Source organism: Carcharhinus amblyrhynchos, chromosome 5 (assembly GCF_965287045.1).
Source record: "Carcharhinus amblyrhynchos chromosome 5, sCarAmb.v2.hapA, whole genome shotgun sequence".
In the NCBI taxonomy this organism is placed as follows: Eukaryota; Metazoa; Chordata; class Chondrichthyes; order Carcharhiniformes; family Carcharhinidae; genus Carcharhinus; species Carcharhinus amblyrhynchos.
In genome coordinates, this window is record NC_137328.1 from 59,337,194 (window position 1) to 59,361,464 (window position 24,271).

Consider the following 24,271-nt stretch of genomic DNA (forward strand, 5'->3'; position numbering starts at 1 on the left):
AGGGTACAGAATATAGTGTTACAGTCATAGTTGAGATGTAAACAAAGACCAGCATAATATAAGGTAGACCCATTCAAAAGTCTGATGGCAGCGGGACAGAAGCTGTTCTTGAGTCAGTTAGAACATGGTCTCAGATGTTTTTTCTTTTTCCCCCACAGAAGATAGAAGAAAGCATGTGGGGTCCTTGATTATGCTGACTGCTTTTCTGAGGCAGTGAGAGTGTAGATGAAGTCAATGAATGAGAGGCTAGTTTGCACGATGGACTGGGCTACATTCACAAGCCTTTGTAGTTTCTTGCTGTCTTGGTCAGAGCAGGATTCATACAAAGCTCTGCTTATCAAGGATGCTTTCAATGGTGCATCTGTAAAGATTGCAGAGTGTTGCAGCAGACATGCTGAATTTTCTTTAGCCTCCTGAGAAAAGAGATTTTGGTAGACTTTCTTAATTATAGCTTCAGCATGGAGGGACCAGAATAGTTGATGGCTATTTGGATACCCAGAAACTTAAAACTCAATCCAATAATGGAAGTCTTCAGGCTCAAGTCAAAAGAGTGAAATGGCAAACAGGCATTTTATTTTTGAACATTCAAGGCATTCATTTCAAAGATATAAAAGGCAGGATTTTTAAATGTCTTGACAGCCCCCTTATGTAGGTGTCTTTGACAGGTTCCTTTAACAAGTTGCTTTTGTCAATTCTGTTGATAGTTCCAAGAGCTTGACATTAATATGTATCTATGCCTACTTTTAACAATTCCAAAGGGCATCTGACCTTCCCCAATGGGCATCTGATCTCCCTCAAAGGTGCCCTCAGACCAGTGCACCCTAGGTATCCAAACGAATCTACAAAATTCAGATCTGTTCTTACCAGGTCTAATCTGCACATGTCAGATTTCACACTCCAAGGCTACCAAAATTCCACTTCAGGAGGCAGCTGATGATTTAAAAGCCAGTTGCCTCTGTTAAATATGCATGCAGAAAACATGCTTGGGTCCCTTCTCTCACCTGTAAAAATGAGAAATGTGTGTTCAAGAGCAGGGCTTGTGGTTTTCCAACAATTCAGCTATTTAACCATGGCAGTGAAATTCTCGGCCTATATTGATTTGGTTGTGCATGTGTGTGACAGGACAGCAAATAAAACTGACAGGGCATTCAGGATCGCAGGTCATTATTTCACTTGAAATGTAAAAAAAATTAAATTTACTCCCATTTTCACATCCATACATGGAAAACCTAAACAGAGGATGCCTGACATCTACTCTACTCAACTAGTCAAATTTCTTTGAGCAATCCTAAAACAGGTCTCTCAGGAGAATATCAATATGGAAAGAGTTGATCCATTGGTGGTCACTTTCCAAAATTCTTTGGACTAATTCCTACAGATTGGAGGACAGCTAATATGTGAGCCCACTATTCAAAAATGGAAGCAGAGAGAAAACTGGGAACTATGGATCAGTGAGGCTAACATCAGAACTGGGGAAGTTGCTGGAGTCCATTATCAAGGATTTCATAACGCTGCATTTGGAAAGAAGCGGTAAATCAGACAAAGTCAGCATGGATATACAAAGGGGGAATCATGTTTGATGAATCTATTAGAATTCTTGAGGACATAACTAGTAGAGTTGACTGAGGAAAACCAGTGGATGTGGTTTATTTAGACTTTCAGAAGGCAAATGGTATGTTGGCCTTTATAGCAAGAGGGTGTGAATATAGGAATAGGGATAGGGATATTTTACTGCAATTGTGGAGGAGTTGATGAGGCCATACCTGGAGTGTATTGTGTGCAGTTTTGATGTTCTTTTCTGAGGAAAGGTGCCCTTGCTATAGAGGGAATATAGTGAAGATTTACCAGGCTTATTCCAGGGATGGCAACTGTGTCATATGAGGAGAGACTAAGTAGGTTAGGATTATATTCACTGGAGTTTAGAAGAGTGACAGGGAATCTCAGAAACTTGTAAGAGGGTTAGACAGGGTAGATTCAGAAAGAATGTTCCCAATGGTGAGGGAATCCAGACCTAGGGGTCACAGTTTATGGATAAGGGGTAAACCTTTTAAAAAATGTGAGGAGAAATTTCTCCACCCAGAGGGTGGTGAATGTGTGGAATTCATTATCACAGGAAGTAGTTGACGCCAAATCATTGTCTGATTTGAAGAAATTAGCTCTTGAGGCTAAAGAGATCAAGGGATATGGCAGGAAGGATGGATCAGGGTATTGAATTTGATGATCAGCCATGATCAAAATGAATGGTGGAGCAGGCTTGGAGGGCTGAATGGCTTACTCCTGTTTCAAGTTTATATAAAAAGGCCAAGCGCTTATTTGAGGTTGCTACTTAAGCCACCTGAAAAAGATATTAACTCAATTTTGGGCAGCCATTTTTTGAATTGTGCTTGGGGATGCAACACAGTGGTCCTTGAATTCGGGCCTGCCATTCTCAATTATGATGACAGAGTATACACAAAGGTCGAATTTCTAGCAGTGTTTGAAAGATAAAAGTTGTTGAGTGTTACAATTGCACCACTTCCAATTTCAGGTTTCCCAACCCCGGACGCGGCCAATTTCCAGCTCAGACCCAAACCCTTGCAATTTCCAACTCACCCCAACATCCTGAATGCAACACAACGCCCCCCCAATCATTCCCAATCTGATTCCCCTCCTCAAAATCTCTAACCCAACACAACTCCCCAATTATTCCTAATCCAACACACTCCTCTGATCATTCCCAATCTCCGATTCCCCCCAAACATTCCTAATCCAACACAATCACCCCAATCAATCATTCACAATCTGAGACTACTCTGATCATTCCCCATCTCCAACTCCACCCCCATCATACCCAAATTCCGACTCCACCCCCCAAACTCAGTATCCAAGTCCCCCGATCATTCCCTATTTCCAACTCCTCCCAATCATCTACCATCTGACTTAGCCAATCATTCCCAATCTCTGCCTCTCCCTGTTCATTCCCCATCCCCCACCCTCCCTCCCACTAAGTATTCCAGATTTCCAACTCCCCATCCACCCCTGAATAATATCCCTGATATCCTACTTGCCCACACTTCTATGAAAACTCCTGTGCCCTCACTCCAATAACCTCCTGACCCCACTCACCCCCGATCCCCAATAGATCCTCCTGCTCCAGTTGCCCACAGTAGATCGTCCTGTCCCTATGCACCCCCCATCCCCTCCTGCCTCCATTTACCCCATCCCAAAATGCCCCCACTTATTCATCATTCCATCCTGCTCTACCCTCCCCGATCTCTTCCTGTCCCAACTCCATACCCTATCCTCCAACTGCCCTCAGCCTCTGTGTTCTTCTACTGCCCCACCCCCATCCCTGATTTCTTGCAAAGTTCCACTACTCCACCCCTGCCTCGATCTCCTACTTGTTTTGGATCAACTCCTCTGCTGCTTTGCCACCTGACAAACGGCCAGTCTGCCAATCAGCGCAAGAAACTTGCTAAAAGAATTGAAACAGCAGGCATCTGGAAGTGTATAATTCTGGTCTCCAGTCTGAAAATTCTCTACCCTTTCCACAATCATCCACCACTTCCTGAACCTGTCTCTGCAGCCCCGAGTAAATATTTGTGCTCCCACTTCACTTTTGAGCTTTTTTAAATAAATTACTTTTAACTAACAAATCATAAGTTCATACTTCGCAGAAGCAAGTCTCATTAGTCCCACTCATTTGATTTATTTTTGAACATTTAAGTGCTGATAACAAATGGGATAAAGCAGCTTAGAATTACTGAGCCTAACAGTGTGGGTGATCGAAATTAATGCACAATATTAAAACTGCAAAATCATTGAACCAATCTATGTAAATTAACATACTTACTGATGTTAATTCAGCTCTCACAATCTTCTGCTCAGTAAGTCCTACCTTCACCTCAATCAGATGCACATTTTTTTGGTTTAGTTTCTCTCAACCTGATATTTTTTGAACAGAAATTCAATGGTACGACCTCTATTTTAATCAATGAATGATAACATGAGATATACAACCTACAAAGCTAAAAGAGCTTTCATTTTCTGTTTTAATAATGTATAACGTACTGTTGCTGAAGATATTAAAACATAATAGGAAGAGGGCTGTTTCATGTCTTTTATGCTACAGTACACACCGTCTGTGCCTTACACAACCAACAGTAAGACGATCCAAGTTTTCTCAGGCGTCGTAGCGTCCTGTGGGAGCAATGCTATGGCAGCGCCAGTCATCTATATCTATACAACAAAACAGCCAGTGTTTCAACAGTAATGAGTATTTATCTGACTAATTAGCACAATGGAAATGTAAAACAGTGCCATCAAATCAATAGCCACAGCTGAATGTGCAATATAGTCAGAGATATGATATACATATTCAAACAATAGTAAATGTCTCACTCAAAACTGGGCAAAGGAAAACCTTCCTGGTTGCTATCATGATAAACTACCAGCTATTTGATGAAGAATATATGCTACGAGGAAAGCCAATATTTGTGTATTTTGTGCTGTGCCTCTCAATTTTTCATGTTACTTGTGTCACAGCTCACTCTTGTGCTAATTTTACAAGTCTTTAATTGATGAGTTGGAACACATTATCCCCTGGTCAATCCATGTCTTTTACAATTTATAGAATTAAAACAGGATTGATAGTATACTTCCATTTTGACACATCAGATCATAATACATCACGTTTTCCATTCACAAATATACTTGTGTAAACTCAAAGAAAAAGGGCAAATGAAGTGTCGTGATCCCACTTCAATTGGAAACATCTGACAGGTTAGACAAACATATGGATTAGGAGCAGGAGTAGGCCACTCGGCCCCTTGAGCCTGCTCCACCATTTAACAAGATCATAGCTGATTTAATTGTAACCTCAACATCACATTCCCACCTACCCCCCCAAGAACCTTTCACCCCCTTGCTTATCGGTTAAAAATTTTCCTCATCTTGATCTTAAATGTGTGACCCCTTATTTTTAAACAATGACCCCCAGTTCTAAATTCTCACAAGAGGAAACATCCTCTCCACAATCACCCTGCCAAGATCCTTCAGAATCTTCTGTTTTAATCAAGTCGCTTCTTACATTTCTAAACTCCAGTGGATACAAGCTTAGCCTGTTCAACCTTTCCTCATAAGACAACCCTTCCTTTCCAGGTACCAATCTTCTCTGAACTGCTTCCAATGCATTTACATCATTCTTTAATTAAGGAGACCAATGCTCTGTATAGAAATATAAGTAGAGATTCGGTCTTCATAACTTAAAATGAGTCAAACTAAAAAAATCCAATAATTCACCTGTTATCTGAAGTTAGAAGGATGCGAAAGATCCAAGTTTTGTACCTTACTTTCTACTGTATTTACTGAACTCAGTGGGCACACTAAAGCCGGACTCTCTGTGCTATGAACAAAAATGAAAGAACATTGCTGTCCAATAAAAGCACGTGATGACCTCTGGGAAAAACAATTTGGGCTCTACTGTACTATTCTCTGATTGCCCCAGGATGGTAAAATGGTCTACAGTCCGCTGGGGCGTCTCCTGATCTTCTGGGCCTACAAGTAGCAATGCTGTAAATGAACTTACCTCATGGATCTGGCTCTGCTTGTCTCCTTTTACCTACCAGGATTCCTTAGCTCCAGGAAACGCGACCTCTCCAATCTAAAAATTAAAATTCTGTTAGCATGGAGGCATAGAGCCTTAAAAGGTTTTACTGACCAATCCCACCCAGGCAGCCAATTAATCATTCTTCCTCATTAAAGCTGGAAGAGGGTGAATTGGGGCTGGAAGAAAACTGGAGCACCAGGAGGAATCCACGCAGACACGAAGAGAATGTACAAATTCTACACAGTTACCCAAGGCAGGTATTGAATCCAGGTCCTTGGCACTGTGAGGCAGCAGTGCCACTGAGCCACCTGTCATTGGTGATTAAAATCCCCCCTCTATATCGTATAATTTGCTGTCTTGTTTTGAACAAAGCATGGTTCCTTGCTTGGCATAAATCGCAAGATTGATCGTATTCATGAACCATATTCCCAACGAGAATCAGTTCCTTCCAGAAAAGACTGAAAATAAGACAAATACAACTATAATTCAGGAGTGAGTAAGGAAGTTCTGGAAAGGAGACAGTCTCTCATATGTGTCCACTGCAGAAATTGAATCACTAGGAAGATGGAAGCTTAACTTTCATTTTAAAAAGAGAGCAAAAATTAAGCTTTTGTCACAGCACTAATTGTCAAAAGACAAAGACTAGAAAGTTAAGAAAATTAGACAACGCATTCCCTGTTTAAAGAGAAAGTTACCACAGCAACACCAGCACTTCCACGGTCACTGTATAATGTGCCCTCCTTTGTCCTCAGGGAAAGGCAGATAGTGAAGCATCATTTATTTACAGACCCTTTCACAGAGCTTGGGTTATCAGACAATAATACTGTCAAATACACACTCCTAATGGTCTACTTTTGAAATGGAGTCTAACATAATGGCAGAGAGCCCAAAATCCTTTCCAACCCAGCTATTAAAGGATGTAGGTTATTGCTGTTGTCACCATTGATATTTGTCATTGTAATGTAATTAGAGGCCTAAAATGATGCATTACAGCCTGTGGCACGGCTTTTATTAAAACCTTTTCTTCTGTTCACTGAACTGCAACCTGGTGTCTGATGAGTAACAGACAGCTTAAGGGAGAACAGCAGATTCATCAAAGATTTATTTTTCACTTTGAAGTGTAGGCCACATAGGAAAAATGGGAAAGCAAGAGAAAATGCTCCACCACCTGAATTTCATTTGGTCACTTGAAATTCTGACTGCATCCGATGAATGTTGCTTTGGCAACAGATTCCAAGCCTGCAAATCACATGGTTAATCACAGCCCTTAATCTGCCATCCATCAGTGAATCCAACCATGTTACCAGAGCTGTAGCTTCCAATCAGATTTATAGGTCACGTGGGTCACACATCCCTGAACAACAACTACATTCATTGATAGCTTGGGTCATTTGAAAAGCACTGATTTCTTATATGCCGTCTATCATAGGCGGGGGTGGAGGGGGAAGAGAAAAGAGGAAACAAAGGTTATTGAATGCAATAAAGGCACTTGAACTCTTCCAAAAACGTTCCTCCCATGGATGCTTCTTTATCATCTATTCTGTTTCCAAGCAAAACAGAAAAGCCTCATTGACGCATTTTTTCAGCTGAAAAAACACATTCCTTATATTTAAAAATGCATTTCCTGCATCTAATATTGAATTCTAATGCCCTTTTTAATTCATTGAAAGACTCAATTGAAAGTTTTATTACGTTCCAGAAGGATAAACATTGAGTTAAAAGTACATCGAAAGTTTAGAATTACATTCTTTAAACCAACAGAAACCACACACATCAACATATCTGTTTCTTCATCCATTCAGTTTGCTCTCAGAAACTACATGCACTTCTGTAGTCATGTAAAAGTCACTATAGTAACCTTTTCAATAAAAAAACTTTATTGCCAATAAGATGGTGTGAACCTAGATTAGCGCGCATGTACATATTGGTAAGAAATGTTCATGCTGATTTGTTCTAGAAATTAAATCGGTATTAATAAAATGTAAATTCTGCTTAAGAGCTGGCAAGCAACCGTTTGCCAAGTTTAAATTAACATAAGAGAATATTGCACATTACAGATTGAAATGTATGAATCATTTGTGACATTGAAAGCTATTGTATATCATTAAGCAACATTTTTAGGTCATGTCCTGGGCATTTTGATAAGTGAATGGCCTTAAACAAATACCTGACTAGAACAGAAATTAAAATATTTCTACCACTAAATTGGCAAGAATTCAAATCGTATAAAGTACAATCTTAGCAACATTCACAAAATAAAATTCTCTGCTGAACAAACATTTCTGTTTAAACATCAAAAATAATTTGATCTATCCTTCCTTAGGTTTGCCCGCAAAAACAATAGTTTTTGGTGAACTATTTACTGGTTTAGTTGGTCGGATTGTGTGCAACATTCCAGCTTGACATAACAATAAGAAAACAAAATGAAAAGAATAAAGCAGAATACTCTGGATGTTGAAAAAAATAGTAATTTCTAGAAATACTCAGCAAGTGGTTATATCAACTCCAAGATAGGTGATGATGTATGAAACTAGATACTAATATTTTTCTTATAATGACTGTACTTACAGATTGTATTACACACACCTGCTTCCCATCTACCTATCTGAGCCCCAAATTTTCACTGAACAGTTTCACATCTTAGCTGAGGTGGAATTGAAGCCCCGACTCCAGAAGTCTCATATCATGAGGTCTCCATTTACTTGGGGAATTATGGGGGTGGGACACAGATGCGGTTCACGGACTCGGGGGCACATTTAAAAATGCAGCTGCCAGTCAGAAATAACTTCCCTTATGTGGAACACAAATTGTGGGCTCTATGAATTTGAGGAAAAGGTCCAAACTTACAAGAGTTCTTTGGAGAACTCAGCTACCTTTTCAGAAACTTTTAAAGATTTTCACAAAATGTAACAGAACTTCAACAAATTCAAAATACAGGTGTGTGGGGTTGATACCCAGGAGAGTTGGAAGGTAGAGGTTGAGGCCTTGGAAGACCAGGTATTTTTGCCTCTTGTGACTTAGGCAACTAGGTGGGAGAAAGGACAGTGTGCCAGAGAAGGGGACGAATGCACGTCATGGCAAAGAATGTGCAAAATGCAGACGGCACCTTTGCATATTTGCACCACAAATGCATGAGAACAGGAGCAACATGTGACTAGAGGGAGGGGTTAAGAGCTAGGGTTGGAGGCAGCACAGTGCTTACCAAGCAGATATAGAACAATCCAGTTTTACCCTGGAGGTAAGAGACTACCAACTGCAAAAGGTCATTCTGGATATTGCAGAGATCCAATGCAGAAGGTGGCTTTGGTGGAAATTGGCCACTGAGTTGTGCACCATGGTGCAACAAGATCTGGCACCACAGTCTGCAGATTTACGTGCTCTGCCAGTAATACATAAGGTCACAGTGGCTCAAAATCTTTATGCTGCTGGCTCTTTTCAGAGCTCAGTCACAGACCTCTGCAGTATCTCCGAATCAGCTGCACAAGACAGTCACAGATGCCATCTTTGCTCTGGATGTAGCATCGCAGATACTAAAAGCCAGGGGTTTTCCAAATTAGCAGGCTTCCCGCAAATGCAGGGGGCTGTTGTCTGCACCAACATCACAGTAAGGGCACCAAGTCATCAACCTGATACTTTCATGAACAGGAAATCCTTCTACTCCCCTTTTGGCAATGTGAGGCCAGCCGAAGAGTAGGCTCATGTAGCTTTGGCTGATTCTTTGCAGGAGCACCTCATTGCCAGAAACCTGCTAATCCAGGAGTAGATTCTTCTAGACTGTTGAAAGATCCAGTTTCTAATGTGCAGTTTCTACAGAATAAACCATTAACCTCCTCAGAGAAGTATACACTCCCAACAAGAGAGAAAGCCAACAGTAAACAGTCAGGCCCTGCAACATGGCTGAAAATCATAACTATCATAATAACATCTGGCCTCAATATAATGCACAAATGCACCTCGAGAAGTCCAATGCAACCTGGACCATTCACATTTACTTTAGAGGTTGATAATGGGCTCGTGAAAATACCATGTTGTGCCTAATCAAATCATGCCCACTATTGCCAAGAGTGCCAGTAAGAAACAGGACTTTACACCCATGATCTTTAGATATGACTGTATGTGGTAATGGTACTGCAGCTACTGTACATTATGCAGGTTGTGTGTTAGAACAACTCTTTCAGCTACCTTTCCCATTATCCATCCACCACTGCTGCCCAGTGTCAGAAGTGTCCGACATCTGCAACGTGCAATGTTGCCAAACATCTGGGTTCCCGATTAAACCACCTAGAAGACACGCGCTTCAAAGTTTGCGAAGAAACCACAAAATCATGCTTCCCTGAAGCATACATGACATCCTCATATGAGTAAAATCCACTTAAGTGAATATGTAACCTTGATAACCACCATGAGGTCCATGGGGAATCACTGATTGATCTTACTGTGGGGCTCATTGAGTAGGAGTTCCCCTGGAAACAGGCAATGGCCTGCCCAGCTTGAACTCATTACTGGGAGCCTTTTATAAGGCAGATCCAAGACTGGGCCTGCTGAACTGTAATCCCAAACAAGGACATGTGTTCGTACATCACGGTTGTGGCTTTATGTTCAGCAATAATGTTTTTTTCTAGGCAGGTTTCCTGAGTTATTACAGTAACATTCACATATGCATGTGACTTTGACAGTACTCATGTTTGACGCGTACTTGGAACACTGGATTTGATCATTGAGTCTGATCATTGATCCCTCCCTTAAAGGCAATCACTGATGGACAAGAAATGCCATGAGGAGCATCTCAAATCCCAAACTTTGGTGTAGTATCACATTATCAGAAGGTCAAAAGGAGGAAACAGCCTTCCATTGCTAGATATAGATGAGCATCCTCTTTCTCCTGATGGTGTCAAAGAAGGACTTCAGCGTGCAGTTTAATGCCAATGGGAAGAACAATCTTCATTCTGTAAACATTTGCATTGAAGGCACTTGTGTATAAGAACAGAATAAAACATTTTTGGTAATAGTGATTTGTACTTGCAATATGTTTAAATTATGATGTGTATACATGGAACAGGAATTGATATTACAATGAACAAACAGTGATCAGGATGATATGGCACCCAGCATTCGCTAATGCTCCTATAAACTCCGCTGTTTTGCTTGGAGGGGGTGGAGGCAGGGCTGTTCAACTCTCATTTTACATGACACTGATAAGCATGATGGCCAGCCTCATCATACAGGGATCCGCTGGGGAACTACCTCAGACTCCAGCCTCAGTGTTTCTGAAAGAGCAGCCATTGTAATTGGGCAAAGCAGAGCAGAGTTGGTTAAAAAGAAAAAGGAGGCTTATGTTCGGATGAGACGTGAGCACTCGGATAGTGCACTAGAGAGCTTTAGATTGGCTAGGAGGGAGTTGAAGAGCGAGCTAAGAAGGGCTAAAAGAGGACATGAGAAGACTTTGGCTGATAGGGTTAAGGAGAATCCTAAGGCATTCTATAGGTATGTCAAGAACAGAAGGTTGGTTAGGGCAAGGTTAGGGCCAGTTATAGACGGCAGAGGGAAGTTATGTGTGGAACCGGAGGAGATTGGTGAAGCATTGAACCAATATTTCTCTTCAGTGTTCACGCAGGGGGACATGGATATTGCTGAGGAGGACACTGGGTTGCAGGGGAGTAGAATTGACAGTGTTACAGTTGATAAGGAGGATGTGCTGGATATTCTGGAGGGTCTGAAAATAGATAAGTCCCCTGGTCCGGATGGGATTTACCCCAGGATTCTCTGGGAGGCGAGAGAAGTGATTGCAGAGCCTCTGGCTCTGATCTTCAGGTCATCGTTGGCCTCTGGTATAGTACCAGATGATTGGAGGTTAGCGAATGTTGTCCCATTGTTTAAGAAGGGGAACAGAGACTTCCCCGGGAATTATAGACCGGTGAGTCTCACTTCTGTTGTGGGCAAGGTTTTGGAAAAAATTATTAGGGATAGGATTTATAGTTATTTGGAGAGTAATGAGTTGATTGGAGATAGTCAGCATGGTTTTGTGGCGGGTAGGTCGTGCCTTACTAACCTTATTGAGTTTTTTGAGAAAGTGACCAAAGAGGTGGATGGGGGTGAGGCAGTGGACGTGGTGTATATGGATTTTAGTAAGGCGTTTGATAAGGTTCACCATGGTAGGCTTCTGCACAAAATGCAGATGTATGGGATTGGGGGTGATCTAGGGAACTGGATTAGGAATTGGCTAGCGGATAGGAGACAGAGGGTAGTGGTTGACAGTAAATATTCATCATGGAGTTCGGTTACAAGTGGTGTGCCTCAGGGATCTGTGTTGGGGCCACTGCTGTTTGTGATTTTTATTAATGATCTGGATGAGGGTATAGTTGGGTGGATCAGTAAATTTGCTGATGACACCAAAGTCGGAGGTGTGGTAGATAGTGAGGAAGGGTGTCATAGTTTGCAGGAAGACTTAGACAGGTTGCAGAGCTGGGCCGAGAGGTGGCGGATGGAGTTCAATGCAGAGAAATGTGAGGTAATTCACTTTGGTAGGAATAACAGATGTGTGGAGTATAGGGCTAACGGGAAGACTTTGAATAGTGTGGAGGAGCAGAGGGATCTAGGTGTATGTGTACATAGATCCCTGAAAGTTGGGAATCAAGTAGATAAGGTTGTTAAGAAGGCATACAGTGTCTTGGCGTTTATTGGTAGGGGGATTGAATTTAGGAGTCGCAGCGTTATGTTGCAACTGTACACAACTCTGGTGCGGCCGCACTTGGAGTATTGTGTGCAGTTCTGGTCCCCACATTACAGGAAGGATGTGGAGGCTTTGGAGAGGGTGCAGAGGAGGTTTACCAGGATGTTGCCTGGTATGGAGGGGAGATCCTATGAGGAGAGGCTGAGGGATTTGGGGTTGTTTTCGCTGGAAAGAAGGCGGCTAAGAGGGGATCTTATTGAAACATATAAGATGATTAGAGGTTTAGATAGGGTGGATAGTGATAGCCTTTTTCCTCTGATGGAAAAATCTAGCACGAGGGGGCATGGCTTTAAACTAAGGGGGGGTAGTTATAGGACAGATGTCAGGGGTAGGTTCTTTACCCAGAGGGTGGTGAGGGATTGGAATGCCCTGCCTGCTGCGGTTGTAAATGCGCCTAGTTTGGGGGCGTTTAAGAGTTCTGTGGACAGGTTTATGGACGAAAAGGGATTGGTTTAGGTTAGTGGGTCATTGTTGTTTTTGTTTTAAACTGGTCGGCGCAACATCGTGGGCCGAAGGGCCTGTTCTGCACTGTAATGTTCTATGTTCTATGTTCAAGTGAGGGCTCTGGCAGAAGGACCCGGGAATTAGATGTTGTCAAGATGCTTTCAGAACCTTCACCATTCTCATTACCTTCCTCAGCCCTACGTTGACGTTCAGATGTATATTCCATGGATGTCAGCGCCCACAGTCTGAGCAGACTGCTCCGATCTACTTAGTGAGTCTTGTACTTTTTGCATGGATCATACTGCTCTTGCATCCACTCAGTAACATTGCATGTAGAAAGAACAAAGAACAATACAGCACAGGAAACAGGCCCTTCGGCCCTCCAAGCCTGCACCGCTCATTGGTCCAACTAGACCATTCTTTCGTTTCCTTCCATTCCCAGTCTGGTCATGTGACTATCCAGGTAAGTCTTAAAAGATCCCAGCGTGTCCGCCTCCGCCACCCTGCTTGGCAGCGCATTCCAGGCCCCCACCACCCTCTGTGTAAAATACGTCCCTCTGATATCTGAGTTAAACCTCACCCCCCTCACCTTGAGCCTGTGACTCCATGTGTTTGTCACCTCCAACCTGGGAAAAAGCTTCCCACTGTTCACCCTATCTATACCCTTCACAATCTTATACACCTCTATCAGGTCTCCCCTCATTCTCCATCTTTCCAGGGAGAACAACCCCAGTTTACCCAACCTCTCCTCATAGCCAGGACCCTCCATACCAGGCAACATCCTGGTAAACCTTCTCTGCACTCTCTCCAAAGCCTCCACATCCTTCTGGTGGTGCGGCGGCCGGAACTGGACGCAGATCTCCAAATGTGGCCTAACCAATGTTCTATACAGCTGTAACATCAGACGCCTATTTTTATACTCTATATCCCATCCTATAAAGGCAAGCATGCCATATGCCTTCTTCACCACCTTCCCCACCTGTGCTGCCACCTTCAAGGATCTGTGCACGCCCAGGTCCCTCTGATTATTTATACTTTTGATGGTTCTGCCATTTATTGTATAGCTCCCCCCTGCATTAGTTCTACCAAAATACATCACCGCATTTATTTGGATTAAATTCCATCTGCCATTTCTCCACCCAATTTTCCAGCCTATCTACATCCTGCTGTATTCTCCGACAATGTTCATCACTATCTGCAACTCCAGCCATCTTTGTGTTATCTGCAAACTTACTGATCACACCAGTTACACCTTCTTCCAAATCATTTATATATGTCACAAATAGCAGAGGTCCCAGTAAGGAGCCCTGCGGAACACCACTGATCACAGACCTCCAGCCGGAAAGAGACCCTTCCACTGCTACCCTCTGTCTCCTGTGGCCAGGCCAGTTCTCTACCCATCTAGCCACCTCTCCTTTTACCCCATGAGATTGTTAAAAGTCTATTTAGTGTTACAAGTAGGCTTACATTAACACTACAATGAATTTACTGTTAAAATCCCCTGGTTGTCACACTCCAGCATCTGTTCGGGCACACTGAGGGAGAATTTAGCATGGCCAATGCATCAATGCACTTCTTTCAGACTCTGGGAGGAAACTGCAGCACCCAGAGGAAACCCACACAGACAAGGAAAACATGCATACTCCACACAGACAGGCTGGGCATCGAACGCAGGTCCCTGGCGCTGAGACAGCAGTGCAAACCACTGTGCCACTGGCCATTTTCTCATAGTTAGAACTCACTTAGGGAGCAAGCCAAGTTTCTGTATATTTCTGAATTAACCCAAAAGAGAGGTTAATGCAAGTCACAAACAAATGGTTTAGGAAAACAGGCTATTTCAAAAGTTCAAATGTCTCTGCTCACAGACAGATGGAGAGAAAAATAAAAGGAGCTCAGTTTGCCCCTCTCCACTGCCCATAAGACCGGTGTCCCAGCAGTCTCTCTTTATAATATGTTTTGAGACAGAACAATAAATAAATAACAAATAAGTTAAAATGACAGCCCCTTGAAGAGGCACCTTAACAAAATACAATAATATTAGAAGGAAACTTTTACATCAAATTAAGATGTCATCTGGAGAGTCTCTCAAGTGCTCAGAGCATAATTGAACAATGCCCTTCACCTGTGTATCCTAATAATATAATTATAATATATTAACAGAGGTCAGTTTTGATGAAGATTTGAAACATTGGGCTAGATTTTTGTGGAGGTAGAGAGATTCGGTGGACGGGTGTAAATGGTGGCCGGGGCCTCAATTCCAAGATTCCCAACACCAGGTTTCTGATTTGCAGGAGTACTGTTTAAAGGTGCAGACTGGATCAGGTCAGGGGCTCGTGCCCTGGCATTAAGACAGGGTTAGCTGAATCATGGGTATAAGCATGTCGTAGCCCACCATAATTTTCATGGAGCCAGGCCAGCTTTTCAAAGAACTGTGATCCAAGCCACATCAGAGGTGTCGTAAACGATAGTCTGAATGAGGGAATCTTTTGACATGCAATTTGTAAATATCCTATCCATGTTCCCCATGCTAAACAATGCCCACACACTCCTGCATGGTTTCCCCCATACTCTCCATGCCAAGCCACAGCACTTCAATGCCAATTTGACATAAGATAGGAACAAGGAGTAGGAGTCAGCAATTCAGCCACTCAAGCCTCTTCCATCATTTAGTAAGATCATGGCTGATCAGATAGTAGCTTCTAATCTGCATTGTGCCTACCCTCGATAACACATCCCATCACTTACCAAGAATTCACTCAGATCTGCTTTAAAAATATTCAAAACTCTACTTTCACCACCTTTTCAGGAAGAAAGTTCCAAAGACTTAGGACCCACTGAGTGAAAGAAATTTCACTTCATCTCCATTTTAAGTGAGCGGTTCCTTATTATTAAAACTTTTTTTATTTATTCATTTACAGGACGTGAGTGTCACGAGGCATTTATTGCTCATTCCTAGTTGCCCTTGAAAAGGTAGTGCTGAGCTGCCTTCTTGAGCCACTGCAATTCTTGAGGTGTAGGTATACCCAAAATGCTGTTAGAAGGGATTTCCAAGATTCTGGGCCAACAACAGTGAAGGAACGATGATATATATCTGAAGGAGCCCTTCATAGATCATCCACTCAGCACTTCTAGCTCAAGACTTTTGTGAATGCTTCAGCCTTGTCTTTTGCACAGATGTGCTGGGCTCCTCCATCATCGAGGATGGGATATTTGAGGAGCTTCCTCCTCCACTGAGTTGTTTAGTTGTCCATCATCATTCACATCTGGATGTAGCAGTACTGCATGGCTTAGATCTGATTTGTTTGTTGTGGAATTGCTTAACTCTGTCTCTTACTAGCTGCTTAGACTGTTTGGCACTGTGTTGTCAGTTCACCAGCTTGGAGCTTCATTTTTAGTTATGCCTGGTGTAACTCCTGGCACGCCTGCCTACAAGCTTCATTGAACTAGGATTGATCCCCTGGCTTGGTGGTAATGGTAGAGTGGTAGATAAGCCAGGCCATGAGGTTAAAGATTGCTATTGCGTACAGTTTTGCTCTTAATGGCCTACAGCGCCTCATGGATGCCCAGCTTTGAGTCGCTGGATCTGTTTGAACACTATTCAATTTAGCAAGGTAGTAGTGATGGAGCGTTTCCTCAATGTGAAGACAGGACTTCAGCTCCACAAGGGCTGTGCAATGGTCACTGTCACTGATACTATCATGGACAATTGCATCTGTGGCAGGCAGGTTGGTGAGAAGTCAAGCATGTTTCTCCCTCACCACCTGCTGCAGTCCCAGTCTAGAAATTACATCTTTAGGGCCCAGTCAGCTTGCCATGTGGTGGTGCTACGATCCACATATTCATGTCCCTCATCCAGAGTATATTTTGCATCCTTGACATCCTCAGAGCTTCCTCCAGGTGGTGTTCAACATGAATAAGTACTGATTCATCAGCTTTTGGGGGCGGGGGGGGGTGGTGGTGGTGGTGGTGTGGTAGGTAAATGCGTGGTAATCAGCTGGGTATCTCCTTGTCCATGTGTTTTACCTGATGGCATGAGATTTTATGGAGTCCAGAATCAATGTTGATGATTTCTATGCAACTCCCTCCAGACCATACATCACTGATCCGTCCCCTTCACTGGGTCCATTATTGCTTTTACTACAGGCCAATAAAAGTGTCAATCATCCAAGCCCTTTTAAGTGGCAATAGCTGAAATGGCAAGCACTTGAAACATCTATCTTGTGTAAATAAACAGTGTGAAATTGACAGAGGAGATGAGAGCGAGAGCTGAGAATCTAATAATGTTTTCCCACTGTTTCAACAGTCTAATGAATGTATGGAATCTCAGCCATGCCTTATGTGTTTGGACTCCATTGTGTACACGCACTCCCAAAATGAAAATCCTGCCTTTTCAGGCATTTTCATACGATCTGGACATGCCAAGCTAGGAAATTTCCTGACTCTTGCTACTTGTCTTGAAGATGAAAATGCAGCCTGTTAACTCTGTTTCCTTTTCCATAGGTGCTGTCTGACCTGCTGAATATTTCTGCATTTTCTGCTTCTATTTTGGAAATAAAGTACATGTCTTGGTGCCACAAAGAATCAACTTGGCTCAATCATGGCACTCTCATCGAGTCAAGAAGTTGTATATAGTCCCAAGTACTAGGCTAAACTTCAGTACACAAAAATAATCTAGGCAGTCATTTCTGAGTAGTATTCCATGAGTGCTACCTCATTGCTGGGACACTTTTGAATGATATCTGCCTGCCCAGATGGATATAAAGAAATTTCATGGCACTATTTTACATAGAGTAGGTGAATTGTCCCGTAACATGACAAATATATACAATTCCACTAAAAACTACGAAAATACAAAGCCGACTGGTCATCTAGTTCACAGTCGTGTATTACACCATGTTGTTTATATTATTTGTTGCCACTTTTGTCTGAGATTGTACTTCAAAATATTTAATTGAGTAGACGGTAGATGAATGGAATATATGGATATATGAAACACCATAAAATGAACAGGTCTGAATTTCTTAGTTCTGTCCATTTTTTAAATTGCTAGCTAAATTGTACAAAAGGCCATTTGTTAGGTAGAAAGTAGTATTTACATAGCATCTTCCATGACCTTAACATGTCCTGAAGTACTTTATAACCAATTATGTTTTTGTTTGAAATATAATCATGGTTATAGAAAAACAAGACAGACAATTTTCGCACAAGATCCCACAAATACCAATGAGATAAATGAGCAAAAACATGGTTTTGATATTTTACAGAAATCTTTTCTTCAGGTCTTGCCTGGGGATATTTTACATTCACCTGAGAAAAGCAAATGGGACATCACTTTAAGCTCTCATTAAACGCGGCACTTCTTCAGTACTGTACTGAAGAGTCAGCCAATTTATTGTTAAGAAAAGCCTTATCCTTAAATAGTTTAATAATCCCAGTTTTTAGGGGATGTCTCCTCTAATCCGTCACCCTGACTACCAGCAAAGTATTCCAAAGACAAGTGCATTCCTTCGCCAAAACTTGCGTTGCTACAAAGGTTTCGTTGTTATATTAAAGTAGATTTTATTTTGATATCCACTCAGATTCAGTGTTCAAAATTTAATTACCTAGAGGAATGGTGTAGGTATTGCACAATTATCTTTCTCTCCAAGGAAAGTGGTGATAGAAAAAGGGAGTTTCACACTTAGCAACATTTACGTTACAGTACTGAATCCCAAAGCAGAGGTACTGTCCCATGGTAAATGGCTTGATGCTAGTGCCTACAGAGCTATTTAAACACACCTCTTTGCAATATGTCTTTGGATATAAAAGCACTAATCACAAAAGCAACTGCTTATCTGCACTGGTAGAAAATGCTTCTTCTTTCACTTGGAACTTGGCCTGAGAGGCCTTAAAGCAAAAGAACTCAGTGGTGGGGTAGGATGTGGTTCATTGTACTATAGACATAATTTCCTTTCATGACGTCATTGAATTGAAACTGAGGTCGGACAGACCCCGAAGCAGATGTAGGGTCCGTTCATGGGCGAGATCGCGTTTTCAATGCCCTGGAGAGTACAGGGTGTCAGCAGTCGGGGGACTGCTGCACACCAGGACCATGCTGGGTCTGAGACAGATGATGAGCCTCTGGAATCGTCCACTAGCCAGCAGACGCTGGATGTTCAGTTTGATATGTGGGATGATCCAACAGAGGTTCCTGAGGATTTGCATGCTATTGTCTTTATCATGGAGGAGTCAATGTGGCGCATTGACCCTGAGCACCAAATGCATTGCCTCAAAGCGGCAGCTCCAGAAACAGAATCAGAGTTTTTGGGGTTGCACTTGGATCTGCTATCCCTCAAACAGGCCATGGCCTCAGGAGATGGATGAGGCACCTGGTCTCTCTGCTAGGTGCCTGTCCATCAATGGGGAGGACGGAGGTCCGGGCCAACTTCACGCTGTTGGAAGAGTCTCAGCAGGCTTATCTCAGGGTGCTCTGGACAATCGCAACAGCTCTTCCATTCCTCTGCCAGTAACTGTGTCATCTGATGAGGACACGATGACTGAGTGCGCAGCCACGGCTTGACATACCACCACAGGCAGTGGCTAAACAGACTCTGCCAGCCACAGGAAGATTACCAAGATCATCAGGGCTGACCACAATAGCCATGCCTTCAATGCCATTGGCATGGGTGAGGTGGGGTGCAAGATGTAGTACTTGTAACCATAAGTTTAAATCACCACGAACATGAGATTTTTCACAGGTGGTTTTCCATTCTGTTATTATTCATTAAGTTGTTTATCTTGGGTGCCAGAGAGCTGTCATGAGTCACTTTTTCAATGGATAGCCCTCGTCACCTATCAATATCTATCCAACTGAGCTGGAGAGATGAGCAGCCCTGGGAGTGTTGCAGATTATGGGCAGAATATGAGCTGTCACATTCAGACTTGCATGCAGATCTGCATTTTGTAGTTTCAAACTATTTGCACGTTTATAGGGTTGAAGTCCTTCTTGTTCATAAAGGCACCTGGCTCACCCACTGGTGCTTGGATGGCCACATGACTGCTGTTGATGACACGCGGATGCAGGGAAACCTACAATCACACCAAAAAGTCTTTGATTTCCTCAGCCTAGCAGACTTCATCCATATATAGTGTTAACAAAACGTCATGATCAAGAAGCTACCTCAGACATGTTGAGATAGCTAGATCAATGCCTGCACACTCCAGTAGCAGGTCCCTTCTGAACCTCCCTTCCTCCTCAGAGGAGCTCCAAACAATGGAGTAGACAATCCCCATTACCACAGAAACAGAAAGTTATCTTGTAATTGGAAGGGTCCACATAATATAAATGCACTAGGAGCCTTGGAGACACCAATGTGTCTTGAAACGAAGGTTACCAATGCAAAGACTGAAGCTAAAACAGGGATAAAGCTGTCAAGTTTCGCTAAGCAACTAGCCGCAAAATACCCAACCTCTTCACTATTTACAATGGCAATGCTCCAGATCCATTTTATTCTGCCCTTGGATGAAATCATGAAAAAATGGATTACCCGCCTGCCCATTTTGCCCGTGCACCAAGTGCAAAATTGCACAGGTACCCTAAAATTTCACTTAGTTGATGCCTTAATTATCTTAATTGCCTGTTCAACAGTTGGCAGATATGTTGCCAACTCCTGCAAATGTCCATCGACAGTAATATTGAACAAGTACAACACGATGTCATCGTGTACCCGATGTCTGCTCACCCGATTTCACATGAGGTGAGACCGAGGACATGCCAGCATAAAATTCTGGCCATAATTTCAAAAAGAGTTCAACATGATTGTAAAGAATAAGGAGCACAATAATAATATTGATATCTGTCTTTTAAATATTTCAGAATAGATGACAACACAGTTCCCATTCATTTCATTTGGCTAGCACCAACATTAACAGCACTGGATGTAGTCCTAAAAAGAAAATACAGTAACATGCCAATATTGACACCAAAATTTCTCAAGAGATGGATTTCCACTAAGTGTCTCCTTTACTGACTGACAGTAACAGCAGCACCAATATTTACCATTTTTAGCATGACTACCAGCAGGCAGATTATCTACCCAACTGGTATTTTCAGCATAAAAACAGAGAAAGCTGGATAAACTCAGCAGATCCAGCAGCATCTGTGGAGAGAGAAACATAGTTAACATTTCGAATCCACGTGACCCTTCTACGGACTGTTTCTTATTTCAGATTTCCAGCATCCACTGTATTTTGCTTGTTTTCAGCATTGCTGACTTCAACAACCCTCAAACTCAAGGAACGACTTACATCAATTGCTCATGTGTGAAATTCATGTATTGCATAGTTTGCTAAATGTCATAACCATGACTTCAGTACAACTAACCACGAACCGGTGCCAATGTTGTTGACTCCATGCAGCGATAAATAAATGGAAAAATTGTGCAGTAATTGAACATTTTTCCACTGTGGCCATACAAACTTAATAGCCATTCCCTTCTTCCTTTGAATTGTCTTGGGACTTCTTCTTTTACTTTAATGACATTATTTAAATAAAACTAGTAATAAATAATCATTTCAGTTAAAATGAAAAAACTAGGAACAAAATATTTAATACAAGATACTTCTAAATGTCAAATTCCAAGAAATAAAAACAATGGCACTGGACAATGGCAGAGGAGGGGCTGATAAAGGGAGGACTGTCAGGGCAGGCTGATGGTTGGATGGACAGGTTGTATTGCAGAGGTGAGAGGCTGCAGAAGGGCTTGGACAGGTAAGAGAGTGGGCAAAGAAGTGGTAGATGGGAAAGTGCAAGATTATGCACTTTGCCAGGAAGAAGAGAGGTGTAAACTATTTTCTAAATGGGGAGAGAATTTAGAAATTGGGAGTGCAAAGGGACTTGGGAATCTTAGTTCAGGATTCTCTTACAGGGTGAGTTGGTAGTTAGGAAGGCAAATGCATTTTGAGAAAACTAAAATACAAAAGCAGGGATGAACCGCTCTGGAACTAAGGCTCTGGTGAGACCACATTTGGAATACTGTGAGCAGTTTTGGGTCCAGTATTGAAGGAGGGATGTGCTGGCCTTGGAGAGGATCCAGAGGAGGTTCACGAGAATGAACCTGGGAATGAAAAGCTTGACGTACGAGCAGCGTTTGAGGTCACTGGTTCTGTACTCAATAGTGTTTAGAAGGATGAGAGGAGATTTCATTGAAACTTACGGAATACTGAAAGGCCTGGATAGAGTAGACGTGGAGAAGATGTTTCCATCAGTCAGAGAAATTAGGACCTGAGGGCACAGTCTCAGAGTAAAGGCATAACCCTTTAGAACTGAGGTGATGAGTAATTTCTTCAGCCAGTTGGTGGTGAATATATGGAATTCAATGCCACAGGTGGCTGTGGAGGCCAGGTCATTGAGTGTATATAAAACAGTTATAGATAGGTTCTTGATTACTAAGGGGATCAAAGGTTACAGGGAAAAGGCAGGAGAACAGGGTTGAGAAACATATCAGCCATGGTTGAATGGGGAGCAGACTTGATGGGCTGAATGGCCTAAATCTGCTCCAATATCTTATGGCCATATGAAGTTTTCGCTCCAAAGCATGAATTTTTTTTTAAACAAGTGACAATATTTCTTGCAGTCAGATTGTAAGGACTCCAAAGCAGACAGCAATCACAGGTAAGGACCTGCAGCTGTTAGTGAGAGTAGGGAATGAGGTCATCTTTGGTTGCAGTTTGGAGAACTAGGTAAGGGGATATGTTTAAGAGACCGAGAGGATTTCTGCTCTTCTTCAAGTAGTGCTGAAACATTTTCCCAAAGCTGTCCTAATCTTCCTTGAGCTGCTGGGGTTCCCCGAGGCCTGTGAAAACCAGCCAGCCAGGATTAAACCTGTAAAGTAGATTAAATGCCAGTCTCATTATAATATCTAAATAGTCAAATGGCTCCTGGAAGTCGATGCCTGCTTCTTGTCCTGCATTTATTAAACTCAGAAGTGGACCTGTTGGATGTAGGTTTGAGATTTTTAAAGTTTGAGGGTTAAAATTAGCTATTTTGTCTCCTTATCATTAGTACGTTTATAACCTGATGAAAGTATGAATGCTTCAATGGCATAGATATCTGGTGCCTTTGAAAACTGCTCCAAAGTTATTACTGGGCTAACCATATGTGACCACAAGCCAAAAAAGGAAGTGCCTATGAAAGTAGCTTAATTGCTGAATTATGAAAGAAATAGATGGAGTGGGTCATTTTAAAATCACAAAGATTCTCCCAAGCCTTTCATTCTCCTTCCCCACTGATTAAGAAAAACCCCACAAGATAGTTTTTCAACAAAGCTTACATTTGAATGGTGTCTTTAGGCATTTTGCAACAGCACAGTTAGATTAAAAAAAAAACACTGAAACCTAGCCAAAGTAGGCAATATTAGGACAAGCTACTAAAAAACTTGGACAAAGAAGCAGGTTTAGTTCTCAGACGATTGTTGAAGGTTACAGTGATTAGAAGTGAGGCCATGGAGAGATTTGAACAGGATAGTGCAAATTTTGAAATTGTGGTAAATGTAGATGAAAGAGCACAGGAATGGTGATTGGATGGGTTGGAATGTAGCAGAGTTTTGGATGAGCTCAAGTTTATGAAGGGTTGAAAATGAGAGGCTGATCATGGGAACATTGGAAAAGTATGGAAATAAGGAAATGTTTAACAGCACATGAACTGAAGTAAGAGTGAAGAGTACAGTTATGAAGGAGGAAGTGTGCAATCTTGGTGATGGGAGAAAACGTGGTCCAAAACGCTGCTGGGATCGAAATAAGTTGCCAAGATTGTGGACTGTTTAATTCAGCCTCAGATAGCAGTCAGAAAGGGAAATTGTGGTACGGGAACAAAATCTGTTCCCTTCTTCCAAACTGGAGGAGGCTAAGATCAAATGTCAGATCAAGCCCAAGACCAGAAGCAATGCCTTTTCTTGTCAGGTTGTATCTTGTTTGTCTCTCTTGTCAGGACCATAAATCCAATTCAATTTGAATTAGCTTTTGGAGCAAACAAGGAGAGGGATTAAGAGCTCTCCTGGTCTGCACCATACATAGGCTTTGTAACTTTAAGAATGATGTGGAGATGCCAGTGTTGGACTGGGGTAGGCACAGTAAGCAGTTCACAACACCAGGTTAAAGTCCAACAGATTTATTCGGTAGCACGAGCTTGCGGAGCTTATTTAGGTCACTCGCCTGATAAGGGAGCAGCACTCTGAAAGCTCATGCTAACATGTTGGACTTTAACCTGGTGTTGTGAGACTACTTACTATAAGAATGGAGGAACCTGCAGTTCATCCAGGAATGATTGTCAAACTAGCCACCCCACAACACAAAGCCAGTGAAAGTGTCGAGACAGATATGGTAAGGTAGAACTTGGTGTTGTTAGCATGCGAGTGGTACATTAAAGCCAACAGTTAACATTACCAAGGGGCAGCCTACAGCTGAGCAAATCCAGAAATAATGGTATGGGAGTGGTGAACAGAAGCCATTCCAGAAGATTCTCTATCTGCCAC

The 24,271-nt window shown here is 42.3% G+C and overlaps 1 protein-coding gene across 10 annotated transcripts in view; it reads right to left on the reverse strand.

Moving 5' to 3' along the window:
* LOC145343060 (transducin-like enhancer protein 4) overlaps positions 1-24,271 on the reverse strand; it is a 180,229-nt gene that overhangs the window by 127,460 nt on the left and 28,498 nt on the right. The window contains exon 1 of one of the 10 annotated variants that reach the window (XM_080188868.1): positions 865-949. The exons of the other annotated variants lie outside the window; for them this stretch is intronic. Within the exon in view, the coding sequence (XP_080044994.1) occupies positions 865-882 (18 nt within the window). The 5' untranslated portion in view covers positions 883-949. Of the gene's footprint in view, positions 1-864; positions 950-24,271 lie in introns of those variants that run through there. 10 annotated transcript variants of the gene reach the window in all.